This window comes from Onychomys torridus, chromosome 11, assembly GCF_903995425.1.
Source record: "Onychomys torridus chromosome 11, mOncTor1.1, whole genome shotgun sequence".
NCBI lineage: Eukaryota > Metazoa > Chordata > Mammalia > Rodentia > Cricetidae > Onychomys > Onychomys torridus.
The window spans coordinates 28200016-28217357 of record NC_050453.1 but is presented as its reverse complement, the minus strand read 5'-3'; the positions used below and the strand labels follow the sequence as shown (position 1 = coordinate 28217357).

The 17342-nt window shown below is 45.3% G+C and overlaps 1 protein-coding gene across 1 annotated transcript; it reads left to right on the top strand.

The window, feature by feature from the left end:
- Nucleotides 1–1209: 1209 nt before the first annotated feature.
- Tada1 (transcriptional adaptor 1) lies at nucleotides 1210–16381 on the top strand. The gene is made up of 8 exons (XM_036202502.1): nucleotides 1210–1457; nucleotides 4460–4551; nucleotides 4751–4816; nucleotides 9474–9571; nucleotides 11059–11268; nucleotides 12785–12936; nucleotides 14525–14687; nucleotides 15287–16381. Exons 1-8 carry the CDS (start codon nucleotides 1384–1386, stop codon nucleotides 15437–15439), a joined length of 1008 nt encoding a protein of 335 aa, XP_036058395.1. The 5' UTR covers nucleotides 1210–1383; the 3' UTR covers nucleotides 15440–16381.
- Nucleotides 16382–17342: the final 961 nt, after the last annotated feature.

Sequence of the window (17342 nt, the reverse complement as noted above, 5' to 3'; positions counted from 1 at the left end):
AGGCACTTGACCATAGAAACAAGACATTCATAAATATTCTCATCCTTTGGTCCCATGATTCTTTTATGGGATTCTGTCCTAAGTCATAATTCCAAATGAGGAGAATCTGCATAAAGATGCTTGTCACAGTATTGCTTTTAATACAGAAAAAAAATAGTTTAATAATCAGGAAACAAGTCATTGCATACATCTTGTGTTGTTACCAGGCTGCAGGGACGGCTCAGGGGTCAAGAGCACTTGTTGCTCTTCCAGAGGACCCAGAGCCAGATCTCCCCTCTGGCCTCAGCGGGGAACTCGCACCTACGTGGGACATACTCTGGTAAAGACATACACATAAAAATAGAATCTTAAAAAAGATGCTGTCACTTAAAGTTAAGTGAACATTAAGGCAAAGTAATAGCGTGGTCTATATATAGAGAGAGTTCTAGTACAGCCAGCCATACATAGAGAGACCCTGTCTCAAGAAAACAAAAGGCAAAAAATAATACAAGAATTTACAGTAGATTTTAAAACGTTGAAAAATGAACATATCTATGGCTTTCCTGTATTTGATATATATATATATGTGTATTCGTGTGTGAATCTGAGCATGCACGGGGAGGTCAGAGGTCAAGCTAGAGCGTGTGGGTCCTTCCACTTGAGATCTTGATTTTGAAAAAGGCCGTCTTTGCATTTTTCCTCTGTAGGCCAGGCCAGCCGGCCACTGAGATTCCAGGGGTCCCCCTGCCTGCCCCCGCCGCTCACCTCCCGCTAGGAGCTTTGGGTTTCCTGTTTGGGAATAGTTTCCTTTGGTCAGCAAGTGTTGGATGTCCAGTACCACTTGAACAACAGACATCCTGCCTTCAGGGAACGTAACGTCTGAGTGGCGGGTGGCAGGAAACGAGATCCACCAACTAAACATCGCAATAGGTGCTGAGCGCTCGGCAGGAGAAGGAACGAGGACGGAGAGAATCCATCGGACGTTGCGCGCGCTCTTGCAACGGGAGCGCTTGCTTCTGGAAGGAAGGCGTGGGAATTCCGAGCCGACCTGTCAGTCAGGGCGGGGTCTGGCGGCCAAGGCCGCTCCCGGGACGCCGGCGGCGGCGGCGGCGGCGGCCGGGCGGGTGTGTAGGTTGGGCACGCGCCTACTAGGCGAAGCGGGTCACGTGACCCGGGAGGCGGGGAGTTTAGCGAACGGAGTTTGGCCGGGTGCTCGGCCGACTGTAAGACGGGCGGGGCCGAGAACCAAACCCACGCAACGTCTCCCGAGCGGCAGGGGGCGGGGCCGGCACGTCGAGTCGAGCCTGCCGAGTCCCGAGCGCAGGCCTTCCGCCGAGTTGATCTTACGGTTGCTGGCCGCTGTGGGCGCGCGGTCTACGGTCGGGCCGAGAGCCGCGCGCTGCAATGGCGACCTTTGTGAGCGAGCTGGAGGCGGCCAAGAAGAACTTGAGCGAGGCGCTGGGGGACAACGTGAAACAGTAAGGGCCTCTGGGGCCGGCCTCGGGGCCTGTTGCGCGGGCGTGCTCCTGGCCCGGGGCTGCCGTAGTCCCTGGACTCCCTCACCTCCCGGAGGCCTGAGGCTCCTTGCGGCCGCCGCGGCTCCCGGCCGGGACTCGAGGCGCTAGAGGACCGCCTCCCGGGCGCCCCAGAGACCGGGGATGCCCGCGTGGGGCGGGAGCTGCGTGCGCCCTGGACGCCGGGGAGCGCGGGGGAGCGCCGGGCCGGGGGGCCGGGAGGGCTTCCTGGAGGCGCAAGCCTGCGGTGCTCCGGGGCCAGCGGGGCGCGTTGAGAAGCGCTTTGAAAGCGGGTTCGGCACAGACCCCAGTTGAAGTCGGTCACCCAGAACCTCAGCATCCACAGGGACGGCAGCCTAGCCGGCTGTAGGACGCCTTTCCCAGCTCTCTATACGTAGTATCTAGTCCTCCAAACCGGTGTGAGATCTGCACGGTTACTACTCCCATCTGATAGACAGGACACCGACCCCAGAGAGGTTCCTTATTTCCCCCAAAGCCAGCGGCCAAGGATGGGACCACGGCTGTGTGATGCTGCACAGGGCTTGTAAAGGACCCCCAGGCGTCCAGCCAGGCTGTCAGCAGTGACTGGATCAGAGTGACAGCTCCTTAAGCCCTTAAGCCGCAGCCCGTCTTTTGGGGAACCTCAACTCTGGCAAAACCAAAGTTCCTGGCGTTGATGCAGAAAATTGCCTAGAGCAGCCGTGAAGCAGAGCTGGCGTCTGTTGATAGAAAGGCTCTCAAGAAAACGCACTCAAGAGCGTGGGTGCGCGCTTCTCACCAGAGCCCCGCTTTAGTAAAAAGGCTTTAAAAACGTCATTATTATTACTTGTAGATTCTAAGCACCAGAGTTAAAGGAGATGCTCAGGGAAAGGATAAGTGTGGACGTGGGCTTCTCAATGGAGAGTCACAGCTAAGTGTCTTTCTTTCTTTCCCTCCCTCCCTCCCTCCCCTCCCCTCTCTTTCTCCCCCCTTCCTTTCTTCCTTCTTTCTTTCTTTCTTTCTTTTTTTGTTGTTACAATTTTCTTTCCCTTTTTGCTGGTGAGTTGGACAGGCTCATATCTGATAAAGTAAAAAACCAGGAGCCATTAAAGTTGCACAAGGGGTTTCTTTTGGGATGCCTAGAAAACTGAAGGTTTACCGCCTGAAAGGGAGAAAGAGGTCTTAAGGCAGATATTGTTGTGTTGGAATTTTTGATTTCAGCTGGCTGGGGTGAGGGACTCTTTTTCCTTTTTATGTTTTCAGTCTGCTCATTCATCCTGCCTCAAAACCTTCCCACCAAGCTCCACGGCCAGCCAAATTGTATCACATAAGGACCCTCTGAGATGCAAGGAGGAAATTAAATTAAAAAACTATTTTAATGGGTAAAAATGACAACTTTTTTTTTGTTGTTGTTGTTTGTTTGTTTTTCGAGACAAGGTTTCTCTGTGTAGCTTTGCACCTTTCCTGGAAATCACTCTGTAGTAGTCCAGGCTGGCCTCGAACTCACAGAGATCCACCTGCCTCTGCCTGTGTGCTGGGATTAAAGGCGTGTGCCACCACCACCTCTTGACAGCTCTTTTTTTCCCTTTAGAATGGCTTTATGCTTTTGTAATGCTGAGTGATAAAACTTACATTTAGCTCAGTGGTAGAGCACTTGTTTAGCAAGTGCAAGGCCCTGGGTTCGATCTTCAGCTCAAAAAAACCCAAACAAACAAGCAAACAAAAAAATCCCTTACATTTAAAAAGCACACCAGGGGGATTGTACACAGTGCTCACAAGGTTTTGCAAGTGAATGGTCTTACATGGTGCTTAATTTGAAGGGCATGGCTTGTGTATATGATTGCCTTTCACTCTGGTTAGCTACTGTAACTTCTAGTCACACGGTAAATTCAGGGCCAGAAATAGTTTTGAAGTTAGCAGCTTTCCCCCTTTTCATTTGTAAAGACCAGCACTCACTGTGCTGTTCGTCAAATATGGGTGCTGAGTCTAAATTTTACTGCTTTGTAATGTGAAATCCACAGGTCTTTGTGCCAGGGATACAGTTCATGATGAGGTCTGGAATTGTATGGGATTGTTCTACATTCCTGTCTCCAGTCTTCATTCATTGTAAAAATGGCTTCTTGGTTAAGCTTGTTTTACAAGCTTGTCTCTTATATTTCCTCCTAAGCAGTTTGCTTTGCACTCAGTATCGTGACCATTTAAATGTGATCCTTGGTAGTGGGTAAATGAAGCTTATACAGTATGCACGGCTGTGAACCCTTTACTATTTATCCAGAAGTCCAAATGTTCAAACCAAGGACTTTCTGTTTCGCATACCCAGGAACATTTTCTTTTTGGTGGTGTTAGGAACTCAGTTGGTCTGCCGATTAGATTAGAACTTGAGTATCTGAAGGGGAGCACGGCACCCAGGGTAATAAAGAACCCAGGTGACCGCTCTCCTCCCTGGAAAAGTACAGTTAGGAATGGAGCCCCCATGTAGGGTTCTGGAGGGCAGCCTTTAAAGATGACCATGAGAAGGAAGGCGCAGCTGGGCCTGCTGGGAGTCAGCCCTGAGTCCACACCAGACTCCTTTAGGGAGAAAGGATGTTTCTTGATGGTCTTCTGCCTCTTGGATGTGTTCATTTGCTAGGCCTGCTGTGACAAAATGCCATAGGCTTGTTGCTTAAACTACAGAAATTAATTTTCTCACAGCTCTGGAGAGGTTGTAAATCCAAGGCCATTGTGTTGAAGAAGGGGTGGGTTTCTTCTGAGACTTCTGCGGCCTCTCTGCTGGAGTCTGGAGTGTCTGCCCCCTTCTACCATGCTGACTAGACAGACTGGAGCCAAGATGCTGGGTCTTCCCCAGAGGAACTCTGGGAGGCTTGCCACAGCTCAGCCACTGACACTGGGGTTTATAAACTTTTCTCCCCTGGGGGTTTGGAGCAGCTAGAGTGAACCTGGGGGCAGAGGCAGAAGTGTGCGGTTTTTAATAGCATTTCCTTCTGCAGATACTGGGCCAACTTAAAGCTGTGGTTCAAGCAGAAGATCAGTAAAGAAGAGTTCGACCTGGAAGCCCACAGACTCCTCACACAGGACAATGGTAGGTCTTCATTTCTCTAAGTTTCCCCAGATTTACAATAAGGACTTCTGGTTTTGATGGTGGGTCACATAATCTTAACAATATTGGTTTAAAAAGTTACTGTAAAGAATGGGGTGGACATTTAAAGTATTCACAAGCTAGGCTAATGTTTTTCCTGTGTTGAAAATACTCTGACTTGTGACAACCTTCCTTTTTTCAGTCCATTCTCACAATGATTTCCTCCTGGCCATCCTCACACGCTGTCAGATTTTGGTTTCTACACCAGGTAAGGGTGTGGGAATGTTTCCAGTGTGGATCACTTGGCAAAGCAGGGCAGCATTGGGATTTGGCTTCCTTGTCAGACACTGCTCAGGTTTACAAAGGAAATGGTCTCTGAATTACCCAGAACCCAAAAAAAAGAAAGTTATGTAGGTGACAATTAGTGTGTGCGCGCGTGCGCACACACACACACACACACACACACACACACACACCCTTAAGTGATGATTTCCTCATTTTTACTCCCCACTCAGCTTGCTACGGTATAGGTGAGGTAATGAGAGGGCAGAGTCAGGCTTCAGAAGATGAAGGCAGGGAGGAGGGCATGGGCAGCAGGAGGGACCTTCCCGAGGCTCGGGATGAAATCCATAGAAACCTGGGCTTCTGCTAGGCTTCCACAGAACAGCCCCTGGACAGGAGGGAAGAGCTCACCTCGGCGAGTTGTTGGAAGGAGGGCTGGCGAGGACTAAGTGTAACTGGTTAGATAGAACTTGCGGGTGCTAAGGTGCACCTCACTTGTTTATACACTTGTCCTTCAGCCAGTTTTAGTAAGGCAGAGGTTAAGTAAGTGCTTTGAAAACTTCCCTTGTGAGAAAGCTGTCTTGGACCTTGTTAAAAACTGAGGTTCAGGGGCACTTCCTGCCTCTGAAGATTGTCAACTTTTTTTTTTTTTTTTTTTTGGCAAGCCCAGGGTGATTCTGAATATCTTAAATTAATATTATTTATTGAGTACGGCATGTTAGGTAACTTAATCTTCACAGCCTCTCTTCAGGGTATTGTTAGCCTCTTTAATAGATACAAAAACAGACATCAGAACAAAACAAAAACTGAAAAATTTGCCCAAAGCCCAGTCTACTTAAATGGTAGCCTTGGCTCAGAAGTGGTTTTCAGTGCTGCGGGAACCTCTTTCTCTGGGTCATCTTCGCTGTGTGTCCTTGCTCCTGAGCTGTCTGTTCTGCTTCCTCAGGCCCTTGCAGTCAGCCCTTCCTGCGGGCGGTGGCAGCACCTAGGGTCAGTTAGAATTGCAGGAGTAGGTTTCTTTAGGGAATCACTTACCTGTAGAACCCAGGCTACTCCCCGCCCCAAAGCATTACTAACCACCCTCCAAAACCAAAAAAGAACAAAACAAAAACTCTTAACCCATTAAATGGTCATAACTGAGGCTGGGGAGATGGCTCAGTGGTTAAGTGCACTGGCTGCTCTTGCAGAGGACCAGTTCAGTTCCCAACACCCACATGGCAGCTCACAGCCATCTGTAACTACAGTTTCAGGGAATCTGATACCCTCTCCTGGGCTCTGAGGGCATCAGGCATATTTGTGATGCACATATGAACATGCAGGCAGACACTCATACTCATAAAATAAGAATAAATAAATCTTAAAGGTGGTGGCGCACACCTTTAATCCCAGCACTTGGGAGGCAGAGCCAGGTGGATCTCTGTGAGTTCGAGGCCAGCCTGGTTTCTAGAGCAAGATCCAGGACAGGCACCAAAACTATATAGAGAAACCCTGTCTTGAAAAAACAAACAAACAAAAAAAACCAAAAAAACCAAACCATGGTGTAACTTGTTACTACAATTATGAGTATTTTTTTTTTTCTTTTAAAATGATTTTGGTGGTGGGGCTGGAGAAATTCCTTGGCAGTTAAAAACACATACTGTGCCGGGTGATGGTGGAGCACTCCTTTAATCCTAGCACTCGGGAGGCAGAGGCAGGTGGATCTCTGTGAGTTCGAGGCCAGCCTGGGGTACCAAGTGAGTTCCAGGAAAGGCGCAAAGCTACACAGGAAAACCCTGTCTCAAAAAACAAAACAAAACAAAAAACAAAAAACAAACCAAACAAACCAAACAAACAAACAAACAAACCACATACTGCTCTTGGAGAAGACTCAAATTTGGTTCCCAGCACCCCTGTCAGATGGCCAGATGGCTTACAGCTTCCTATAACTCCAGTTCCAGGGGATCAAAAGCCCCAGCCTCCTCAGGCACCTATAATCATGTATACATTACCTCCCTCTCCCTCCATCCTGCCACACACACACAGAAGTACATATTAAAAACTATTTTGGAGGAATACTTCTTTGAAATTACTGTTTTGGAGATATTTTTTCCAAATGTAATTTTTTAATATATAAATAAATATTAAACACTATGTTCATAGTTCTAAAAAGAATCAGCCCAGAAAGTTCTTGGTAAAGGCCACTCCTTACCTAGCCCTCCACATCCTGCGCGTTCACTGCCGTGCTCTGTTCTTACCGTGAGTCGTCCATTGTCCCTCATCATGTTTACACTTGTCTCTGGAGCCCTTGGCTTTTCCAGGCTTTCTGTTGGATATATTCTCGAATTCAGCAGCTTTTATGGCATTTTCTTCTTGCTTGATGGATACATGTGTTCTTACACTTTCTTGGAGATACCAGATGGATATGGTCAGTCTTTTTACTTTTCATGTCTAGAACATGCATGTTCAGTTGGCTGTTTATTTATTTTTTATTTTATTTATTTTTTTACTCATGTGCTATTGTTTGGATGTAGTTTGCTACCCATGTTAAATGTTGGGATCTTAGATTTCATTGTGGATGGTTGTGAGTTGATGGGAAGTTCTGAGGCACTGGAGTAGCAATCTTCAGAAGCAAGATGGATTACTGCCACTTAGTACTCCTGATTGTTTGTATTTTTCTCTTTTGGATGAACAGTTTTGCTGTATGGAACTTCTGAGTTTACTTTTTGGGGAGGTAGAGTAGTATGCCAAAGTTCAGCTGCACAGCCCAAGCTGGTCTTGAACTTGGTTATTTTGTCTCTTTTTTTATTCTTTTCAGAGCTGAGGATCGAACCCAGGGCCTTGCGTTTGCTAGGCAAGTGCTCTACCACTGAGCTAAATCCCCACCCTCTGGTCTTGAACTTGGAATCTTTTTGCCTTCCAAGGTGTTGGGGTCACGTGCCACCATGCTAGTGACTGCGGATCTTGGGAGAGTAATCAGGCTGTTACGAGAACAAGCCAGACCCCTGACTGATTGTGTCTTTGCCTTGCTGTTTGGTCATGTCCCTGGCGCCACCCCAGATCTTGAGTGTGTTTCTCCCATTGGCAAATATTCCATAGTACCAAATATGACCAAGTGCCTGTTCGGTGCTGTCCATTTCAATATGTTGCAAAAACCTGTGGAGATTTTGCTTTAGAGTGAGCTGACGGAGGCAGCTGTTAGGAAGGAGTATGTGCTGAAAGCTTTGTTCTGGAAGCCAGCATCCATACTGCCTGCCTCAGCAGGTGACTTGAGAAGAATTGTCCCCCTTCTTCCCCACCCAGCTTATCTGTCCTATGCACCTTGTTGGGTGCCATCCCATGAAAGTGAGCAGAGCTGCTTTGTGGGCATGTGAACTACATCTGCACAGAAGCCTACACATGATTTGTCTGATACTTCACCAGTGCTGTCTTAATGTTCTAGAATCTGGAACAAGGAGTACCACATTAAAAATTTTTTTTTTATTGTTTGACAATGTCATAATGCATTTATTTTGATTAAATATACCCCCACATTTTTATTTCATACTGAGCCTAGTCCATGGGAATGAAGAAAAGCATGTATATGGATGAGTTTTGAACATAGACCTTGCATTAATAATGACTTTCAGGCTTACCAAGTGCTCCTTGCTTCTTGTGGGTCTCTGTTAAGCCTTCTTTGCCTGTCCTTGCAGGGTCACACTTCTATGGCTAAGCTTTGTAAGGCCTTGTTAGTCCACCTTGGAACTTGTTAAGACTTCATTTCTTTATTTCATGTGAGTTGCCTTCCTTGACTTTTATTTTAGGCAGGTTTTGAAAAAGAGATCCATACATGCGTCTAGTTCACCGACTTGGGCTACAACTCCCCCTAAAAACATTCACTAAACATAGGGCTGGGGAGATGGAAGCAGAGAGACCTGAACTTGGTCCTCTGCAGTCCATGTCAAAGCCAGGCCTGGCAGCATGAGCCTGTAATCATGTGCCCATAATCTCCATTGGGAAGGCAAAGAAGAGAAGGGCTTGCTGCTAGTTCAGCCGGCGTCCAGCTCTAGGTTCAGTGAGACCATGCCGTAAAAATATGGTGGAACATTGACTGAGGAAAATACTGGACAGTCACCTCTGGACTTGAGGGCACACAAACACCCCAACGCCAAGCACACACACGTGCTCGAACATATTATAAGAAAAAGCAAAAAGTTTGCTTTTCTCAAACAAATAATTTTAGTTACAATTAGAAAAACAATGATTTGAGAGTTACAATTTCTTGTCTGTCTTTTCTTCCTTCCTTCCTTCCTTCCTTCCTTCCTTCCTTCCTTCCTTCCTTTCTTCCCTCTTTTTTTTTTTTTTTGAGACAGGGTTTCTCTTTGTAGTTTTGGTGCCTGTCCTGGATCTCACTCCGTAGCCCAGGCTGGCCTTGAACTCACAGAGATCCGCCTGGCTCTGCCTCTCAAGTGCTGGGATTAAAGGTGTGCGCCACCACGCCCTGCTGAGAGTTATAATTTTGTTTATAGAGAAGTAGAGAAGATTCAGACTTGAGCTTCATCATTTGAATTCTCGTTACCTGACGAGTCCATGCTTTTAGTCCCCAAATGAAAAAACAATAGCTCTTGTCATTTTTCCACGCAGGTTATTGTCTTTTTCAATGTGGCTGTTGTTTTTCTGTCTTGTAGAAGGTGCTGGATCTTTGCCCTGGACGGGGGGCTCTGCAGCCAAGCCTGGAAAACCCAAGGGCAAGAAAAAGCTGTCTTCTGTTCGTCAGAAATTTGATGTAGGTCATTCTCCAATAGAGCTAGCAACTGTGGGGTTAAGTACTAGTGTGATGTAATTTTTTTGAGGTGGGGAGTGTTGAGACAAGGCTTCTCTTTGTAGCCCTGGCTGTCCTTGAACTTGATTTATAGACCAGGCTGGCCGTGAACTCAGATCTGCCTGCCTCTGCCTCCCAAATGCTGAGACTAAAGGCATGTGCCACCATACCTGGCTAAGTAGCTGTGATTTTAAGTATCACCAGCAGAGTTGAAAAATATGATTTAGGAAGAAAAAGTACTGGGAGATTGTAAATACATCTTACAGTGTATTCTTGTCAACATTTGCACGGAAGTGTTGTGATTAGCACTTCAGAGTCCCCAATGATTGGAAGCTGGGCTTGTGTTCTCCCCTCTCTCCTGGTCAGGGGTCAGCCTGGACCCTCTGGTAGGATTCTGTTGATATCTCGCTGTGCTCTGAGCCTTTAGAGATCGGTATGGAGATGGTGAAGCATAAGATTATAAACTTGTAAACCTGTTGGAATATGTTTTCAAGTAGGAAGAGAAGTTTCCCAAAGGTCTGTCACCCTAGGCTTGCCTGTTCTATGCTTTGTCAGTAACATTATCAACCTGGGGGTTCTTCACTGTCTCTAAGGCATACCTGGTTTGAAATGTGTTGGGTATGGGACAGCTTTATACTTAGGAAATGGAAAAATGCCAGTATTATTTTATAATATATACATAGAGACTGTCTCCACTGCAAATTCAAAGGTACCAGGAACAACTCCCAGTGATGGTGGAGTATATAAATTTCATAGGAATGCTGAAATGTTTACAAATTGGACAAAGGCTGTGTGTTAGGAATGTAAGCAAATAGTCATAATAAAAAGCTGCTTCTATCCTATAGCATTAGCTCAAATATTTGTCAGAACTATCATTTGATTAGTTAGGCTTTGTAAATCCTAACTGAAGCATTAATTATGTCTGTACTTTCAGAATCTGCTTACAATTAAAATTCTGTGACTTTTCTATGTAGTCTCTCCTGATTGTTATTTTTAGCATAAGGCCATACATTTTGTGAGCACCAACATATTAATTGAATATAATAAATGGCTGTAGGTACACAGCTGTAATCCCAGCTCTTGGGAGGCTGAGGCAGGTGTATTGTGAGTTTGAGGCCTGTGTAGGTTATTAGTTATAGCAAAACTGTTTTAGAAAGCCAAACAACAGTCTGCTGTGTATACAGTCATTGTCCCTTAACTCACCACGTAACAGGTGTGAATTTATGATCATTTGTGCATGATTTACTTTTTGTAGTTTGGTTGTGAGCCTAGCCTTTCATGGCCGAGCCATCTCTCCAGCCCGCGACTTACTTTTTACTTTGAAAATTTTAATACCCTTTGGTAAGTTTTGGTGGTCTTGATTTGTAGGTCCCAATTTCCGGTAGATGTTTTTTTCTGTTTGTCTTGTCATTTGCTATTGAAGTGAATAATTCTGAAGTTTTCTTACTTAGCATAGATTCCAGCCTCAGAACCCCCTCTCTGGAGCTCAGCAGTTTGTGGCAAAGGATCCCCAGGATGATGAGGATTTGAAACTCTGTTCACACACAATGATGCTTCCCACACGAGGTCAGCTGGAGGGGAGAATGATCGTAACTGCCTATGAGCATGGGCTGGATAATGTCACCGAGGAAGCAGTTTCTGCTGTTGTCTATGCTGTGGAGGTGGGTTTGCTTTTGGTAGAATTAACGACAGATAATGATTGTTAGGAGCTTGGGTGTGTTTAAAGCTGATATGGACAGAAAGGAACTGAATGCCACTGAGGTTTCCTATCTGTCATCATTAAGAGAAATACTTCATACTTCACAACCAAAGAATTTGCCTTTGGTTGACAGGTTTTTCCAGACAGGTTCCTTACAGCATCCATACTTCTGCTTATGTCTTGTTTTGTCAACACAGGGACAGATTTTAAGCAGAAACAGAAATCAGAAATTCTAGTGGTTCAAGTCACTTGTGTTGGAGGTAGTGTTGCATTTAGAGTGTCAGGTAGGCGTCTGAACAGTGAGATTGCTTGATCCACTATTTCCCTTAGTTCTTTGGTAACATGTACATTGCTCTGATACCAGACAGTACTCAAATAATTGTAGATGATTTTCTGGGTCTCATTTTCCTCATAGTCCTTTCTGAGATAGTAGCTGCTCTAGAACCATTGAATGAGTTCTGCATGAAAGCCCATATTAAATTGCACAAGGATGCCTTGATAGAAGAAAGTCATATTCGTGTAAGTGAAATGCCTGGCCTGATCCTGGCTCTCCCATGCTAACATATACTGGGAGTGTTGGAGTTTCATGTTTCCCAACCAGTTCTAATGTGCATGGCTCTTCTAAAGGTGAAGAGAATTGAATACACATGTACAATTCTTTATCTGCTCGTGGAGCTTTTGAGAGCAAAAGCTCTTGCAGTGGTTTTGGTAACCAGTGAATACCAGATCTTAAAACTTTTGTCTCATTTTAAGTCAAATTTCAAAGTCTTAATTTGCCTTAAAAAAAACCCCAAAACTTACTTTACCGAAAAATCATTTCTGAGTAGCGTCAACCTAAGGGAAACAAAATGCAGCGCATGTGGAGTGGTGGAGCACTCGCCTCGCCGTGAGGCCCACGTGACGCTCAGTCTCAGCACTGCACGCTGAAATCAAACCCACTTCCGAGAGCAACAGTGCCTGGAGAACAGCCTCTTTACAGAGCGGAGTGAAGGAGCATCCTCCCCTCCCTTCCCCTCTTCCCCTCCCCTCCCTTCCCCTCTTCCCCTCCCCTCCCTTCCCCTCTTCCCCTCCCCTCCCTTCCCCTCTTCCCCTCCCTTCCCCTCTTCCCCTCCCTTCCCCTCTTCCCCTCTCCTCCCCTCTTCCCCTCCCCTCTTCCCCTCCCCTCTTCCCCTCCCCTCTTCCCCTCCCCTCTTCCCCTCCCCTCCCCTCCCCTCTTCCCTCCCCTCTTCCCCTCCCCTCCTCCCCTCCCCTCCCCTCCCCTCTTCCCCTCCCCTCTTCCCCTCCCCTCCCCTCCCCTCTTCCCCTCCCCTCCCCTCCCCTCCCCCACGCCCTCTGCACTGGCCTGGACTCTTTCCACGAGCATTTTTGTCGTTCTCCGTCATCAAATGCCAGGACCATTGGAATGGAAGGACCATTTGACAATGGAAGTTTTATAGCCTGCTTTTGAGGACCTCTTGCTATTTTTCTTTTGTTTTCAGAATCACCTCAAAGATATACTGACTTCAGTTGTGTCGAGAAGGAAAGCTTACCGGGTTCGAGATGGCCATTTTAAATATGCCTTTGGTAGTAACGTGACCCCACAGCCGTACCTGAAGAATAGTGTGGTGGCTTACAACAACCTGGTTGAAGGGTGAGTGGCTTCTTGTACCCTTGCATGGGTCCTTTGCTGCTTGGTCCCTGGCCTTCTGGGAAAGGCCACTGTTAAAGAGTTGGTTATTGTGTTTCTGCAAGACTCGACACCAACACACTTGTTCCTTACGTTGCATGCTTTAGAGTGAATTATTTGGGTACTTTTTTAAAACTGGAGGCGATTGATTGCTTCTCCCTTTCTGGTGTTGGAGTAGCTCCTCAGGTAGTGTCTCCTGATGGTGGCCTCTGCCCGGTGAGGAGGTGGCCTGCTCCTGGTGGGAAGAGGAGGAAGAGTGGTAGATGTTTGTTGTCCATGGCCTCATCTGACGCTCACGGCTGAGCTCAGTGTCTTGTGAGTGTTCTCAGCATCCTGTGTACAGATCTGTGTCCTCAACCCACTCAGGGCTCCCAAGACCATCTTCAGTTCTAAGCCCCTTTCATGAGTTGGTTCAGGTTACCTTTGTCCTTTCTGCTTCTGCCAGAACTTAGTGTTCATTGTAACCTTTCGGAAAAGAGTAGCAGTGCTCTTCCCTGTGGCGAGTGCCGGGCCGCACTTGTCTAAAGACTGGGTTTCGCCTGTCCGGTTATCTGGTTAGTGGAGGACGGGAGGAAAGAGTTGACGAACGGGATCAAGGAAAACGTCGAGGACTAGGAGGCTGGCAGCAGTGGTAGCGGTGACAGCGACAGAAAGGGGCAGGTGTAAGGGCACTGGCAGCACGTGGAAGAGTGATGAGTGAGGGGCATCTCAAATTGGGGTCCCTGGTTAGGATTCCCGCTGTGGTGAGTTACTACCCAAACCTCATTCAGACATTACCTGTTTGGGATTGTTTCATATTGAAGTCATTCATTCTCCAGGGAAAAAATGGGAACAGTGGTTCCTTGTAGTAGGGGGTTGGGAGTTGTCTCTGTGTGGCATTGCCCTGGAGCCCTCCACTCCTGTCCCAGTCCCCAGGAGGCTATTACTCTAGCAGGGCTGCTTCCCTCTGATGCTTGAAGCCAGTTACTGCCCCACTCCTTGCTGCTGTGCCTCCTTGTGTATTCCTGGCAACTGTGTGGTTATCTGCACTGATGTGAAAGCCACGCCTGACTTCTCAGCTTGTCTTCTGTGTGGGGACGTTAGCAAGAGCTGGGTGACGTTTTCCCGTGCTCCCATTTTGCCTGCTACTTTTCTTGGTGTTTTATTTTTTAAGCTTGCTTTCAGTACAATTTGCCTTCTCCATAATTTTTTCAATTTAATATTCCTGTAGTTACACCGCTTTTTGTTTTGTTTATATGTATGTTTTGTTTTTCCAAACTAGAAACTCTTTAGGGGCAGGGAACAGTTTGGTTCAGTATCCTGAGCTAAGTAAATATATTAGTATTGTGGGAGGAGGGAGTAATGTGGCTACATTGTGTTGTTTCCAGCCTGACAGATACACGGAGCCTTTTGGAAATTAAAATCATGGGCTCTTTATGTATATGGTGGTAGGTCTCTGATTCATTTAGAGATATTCAGAATGGGCAGTGTTCCAGCAGGCCCCTCTATTCTGGGTGTTCACTGATCTCCATTCCAGGTACTGAGAATGTTTCCTTAAAAACTTCTTTTGCAGCCCTCCAGCCTTTTCTGCTCCCTGCGCCAGTCAGAATCCAGCTTCCCAGCCACACCCTGACGATGCTGAACAGCAGGCCGCATTCCTGTTGGCATGCTCTGGGGACACTCTACCTGCAGCTTTGCCTCCGGTGAACATGTATGACCTTTTTGAAGCTCTGCAGGTATTGGCTCCTGTGTTACCTAGATTTATTGATCCATTAATGAATATGAATCTACAAAGATACTAGTTTTTCCACTTTTTGACTTGTCTTTATGGTCAATAGTAGTAGGCTCATTTTTAAATCCCAAACTCTGTAGTTCCTTTTAAATTATCTCTCATACTCTACCTCTCATTAAAACAAACATATCACACTCCAAATAATCCCATAGTTCCTTATTATTTTCAGGTTTTTTTTTTTTTTTAATTTTAAAATTTAAATTGCCATTGTGTGTATGCATGTGGGTGCAATGTGTCATGGCTTGTGTGTGGTTAGAGGACAACTTTGTGGGGTTCTTCCTTTCCTTCTACTTTACTTTATCTGAGTTCCAGAAATTGGAATCATGTCATCAGGCTTGCTGCATGGCAGTTATCTTTTAACTGCTGAGCAGCCCACAGAACCATTTAGTTTTCTTATTATCTGACTTGGGATTCACTATGTTCTGATTTAAAGTTTATAGGGTACCCAAGTCATGAGACGTTTTTAAAAATGTAATACTTTTGAATGCTGGAAAAATAAGTCTACTGAAGCATAATAGAAAGCATGTAATTTTAAAATCACAGGTACACAGGGAAGTCATTCCTACACATACTGTGTATGCCCTTAACATTGAAAGGATCATCATGAAACTTTGGCACCCTAATCATGAAGAGCTACAACAAGACAAAGTCCACCGCCAGCGCCTGGCAGGGAAAGAAGGACTTTTGCTCTGCTAAATTAGGATCTGAAGATTTGGGACCATCACCAAATTCATTGGTTGCTGAAATTGAAGCTTTTGTGTCCACATTTCAAAACTGAAGTGTATAATGTATGTATAACCTTTCCTATGGAAATGTGACATTGAGTGCATTTTGTGTTGCCACTGTGAAGCCATTAATATATGTCTGATGATGACCTGTGTCTGTGTCCCCAGGGATAGGAGCAGGCATTGTTCTGTGCCTGAATAGGGACAAGGCATATACTGAGGTGTAATATCTCTGGTCTGTTGGTAAGATAGGTGACATCCTAGAATAATGATGCTGTTGTAGCTTAGTCCCCATGATTAGCAGGACTACTGTGTGTTCAATGGTGTATGATCTGTATCCCACAGTGAAAAAAATCTGCTTTCCCTGAAGAACTATACTCTGCATATTGGTGGAATAACCTAGTGTTAGTCAGAATCTCCTTTAGTGACTAGGTAGCAGCTAGACAAGTTCCCAGACAACCCACTGTTTTCACTCCAGAGAACAGGACTTGGATATGTGCTTCTGTTTTTGCATTTAATACTCTAGTCCAGTTCTTAGAATGCAGTTATCCTTGTAGTGTTTTCTTGTAATTCAGTTGCTTTAGCCTTAGTGTGTCTAAAGGCTGATGGACAAGCTTGTTAATCCTATAGAAATGTTTTCATGAAATCTTACAAACAGCTACATATTTCTACAAAATGTTTTATTCTTTCAGGTGGTACTATGAACTTATATTTGACAGTGTTAATGTAACCAAATTGTTTTAAAGCTATGTTGCTTTTCATTTATGTAGTATTGATGGATAAATTAGATGTACAGATGGGTTTTCACAGGCCTAAACAGTAGATACGTGTGAATATTTTTGTGTTTCCATATCTAAATCTGTGGATTTTGTTTTGTATTTTAAATGTGACAAATAAACATTTTGGGAGAAAACCTTTGTTTATTCAAATAGGCGATTAGGAATTATTTATATATATATATGTGTGTGTGTGTATATATATACATACATATATACATACATTATACACACACACACACACACACACACACATATATATATATGTATGTATGTTTGTATAATGTTTATATATATTGGTTTTTTTGAGACAGGGTTTCAATATAGCCTGTTGTCCTGAAACACTCTGTAGACCAGGTTGGATTTGACCTGCCCGCCTTTGCTTCCAGAGTGCTGGAATTAAAGGCTTGTGCCACCACTGCCCAGCCAGATAAGGAATATTGCCTTCCATAGAAACAGGAAAAGTCTAGCCATATGAGATCTTGGCTCAAACTTCAAAAGAATGTATTAGGAAAGTGACAAGGCCTCCTGTTAAGGTATGCATTTAGTAGTATGTGGTCTAAAGTTAAAAACAAAAATACCTTAAGCTATTCTTGGCACCAACTTTTTAAGTGTCAGGTGGGTGATACTTAAGAACTTTTAGGGATTGAAAGGGTTTGGAGTGATAGGTACACATAGTGGTCTTGTTTTGGACTGCTCCTCTATGAAGGGCTTGTGCTGCCCAAGTGGTGGTGGTGGTGGGGTGTGTGTGTGTGTGTGTGTCCCCAGCAGTGGAGAATTCCTATACTTCGTCACCTCTCCATTAGGACCACAAACTCCAGATTCATAGCAATCACTTTAACTATTTTGAGGTCTATACTCAGGTCTGTCTTCCATGCCAGTTATCAAGAGATTTTTCTGAAGTGGGGAGATGGGGTTGGGGGTAAGGCAGGGACATAATAATAATTAGGATGTTCAAGAGTTCCTGCAAAAATTTCAATTTTTGTGTCCCACCAAAGGCTGACTCCATTTCTGATACCTCTGCCAGTCACAAGTCTATGTGCAGTCTCCTATAATTAAGAAATTATAAACACACATATTGCCAAGGACCACTTAGAA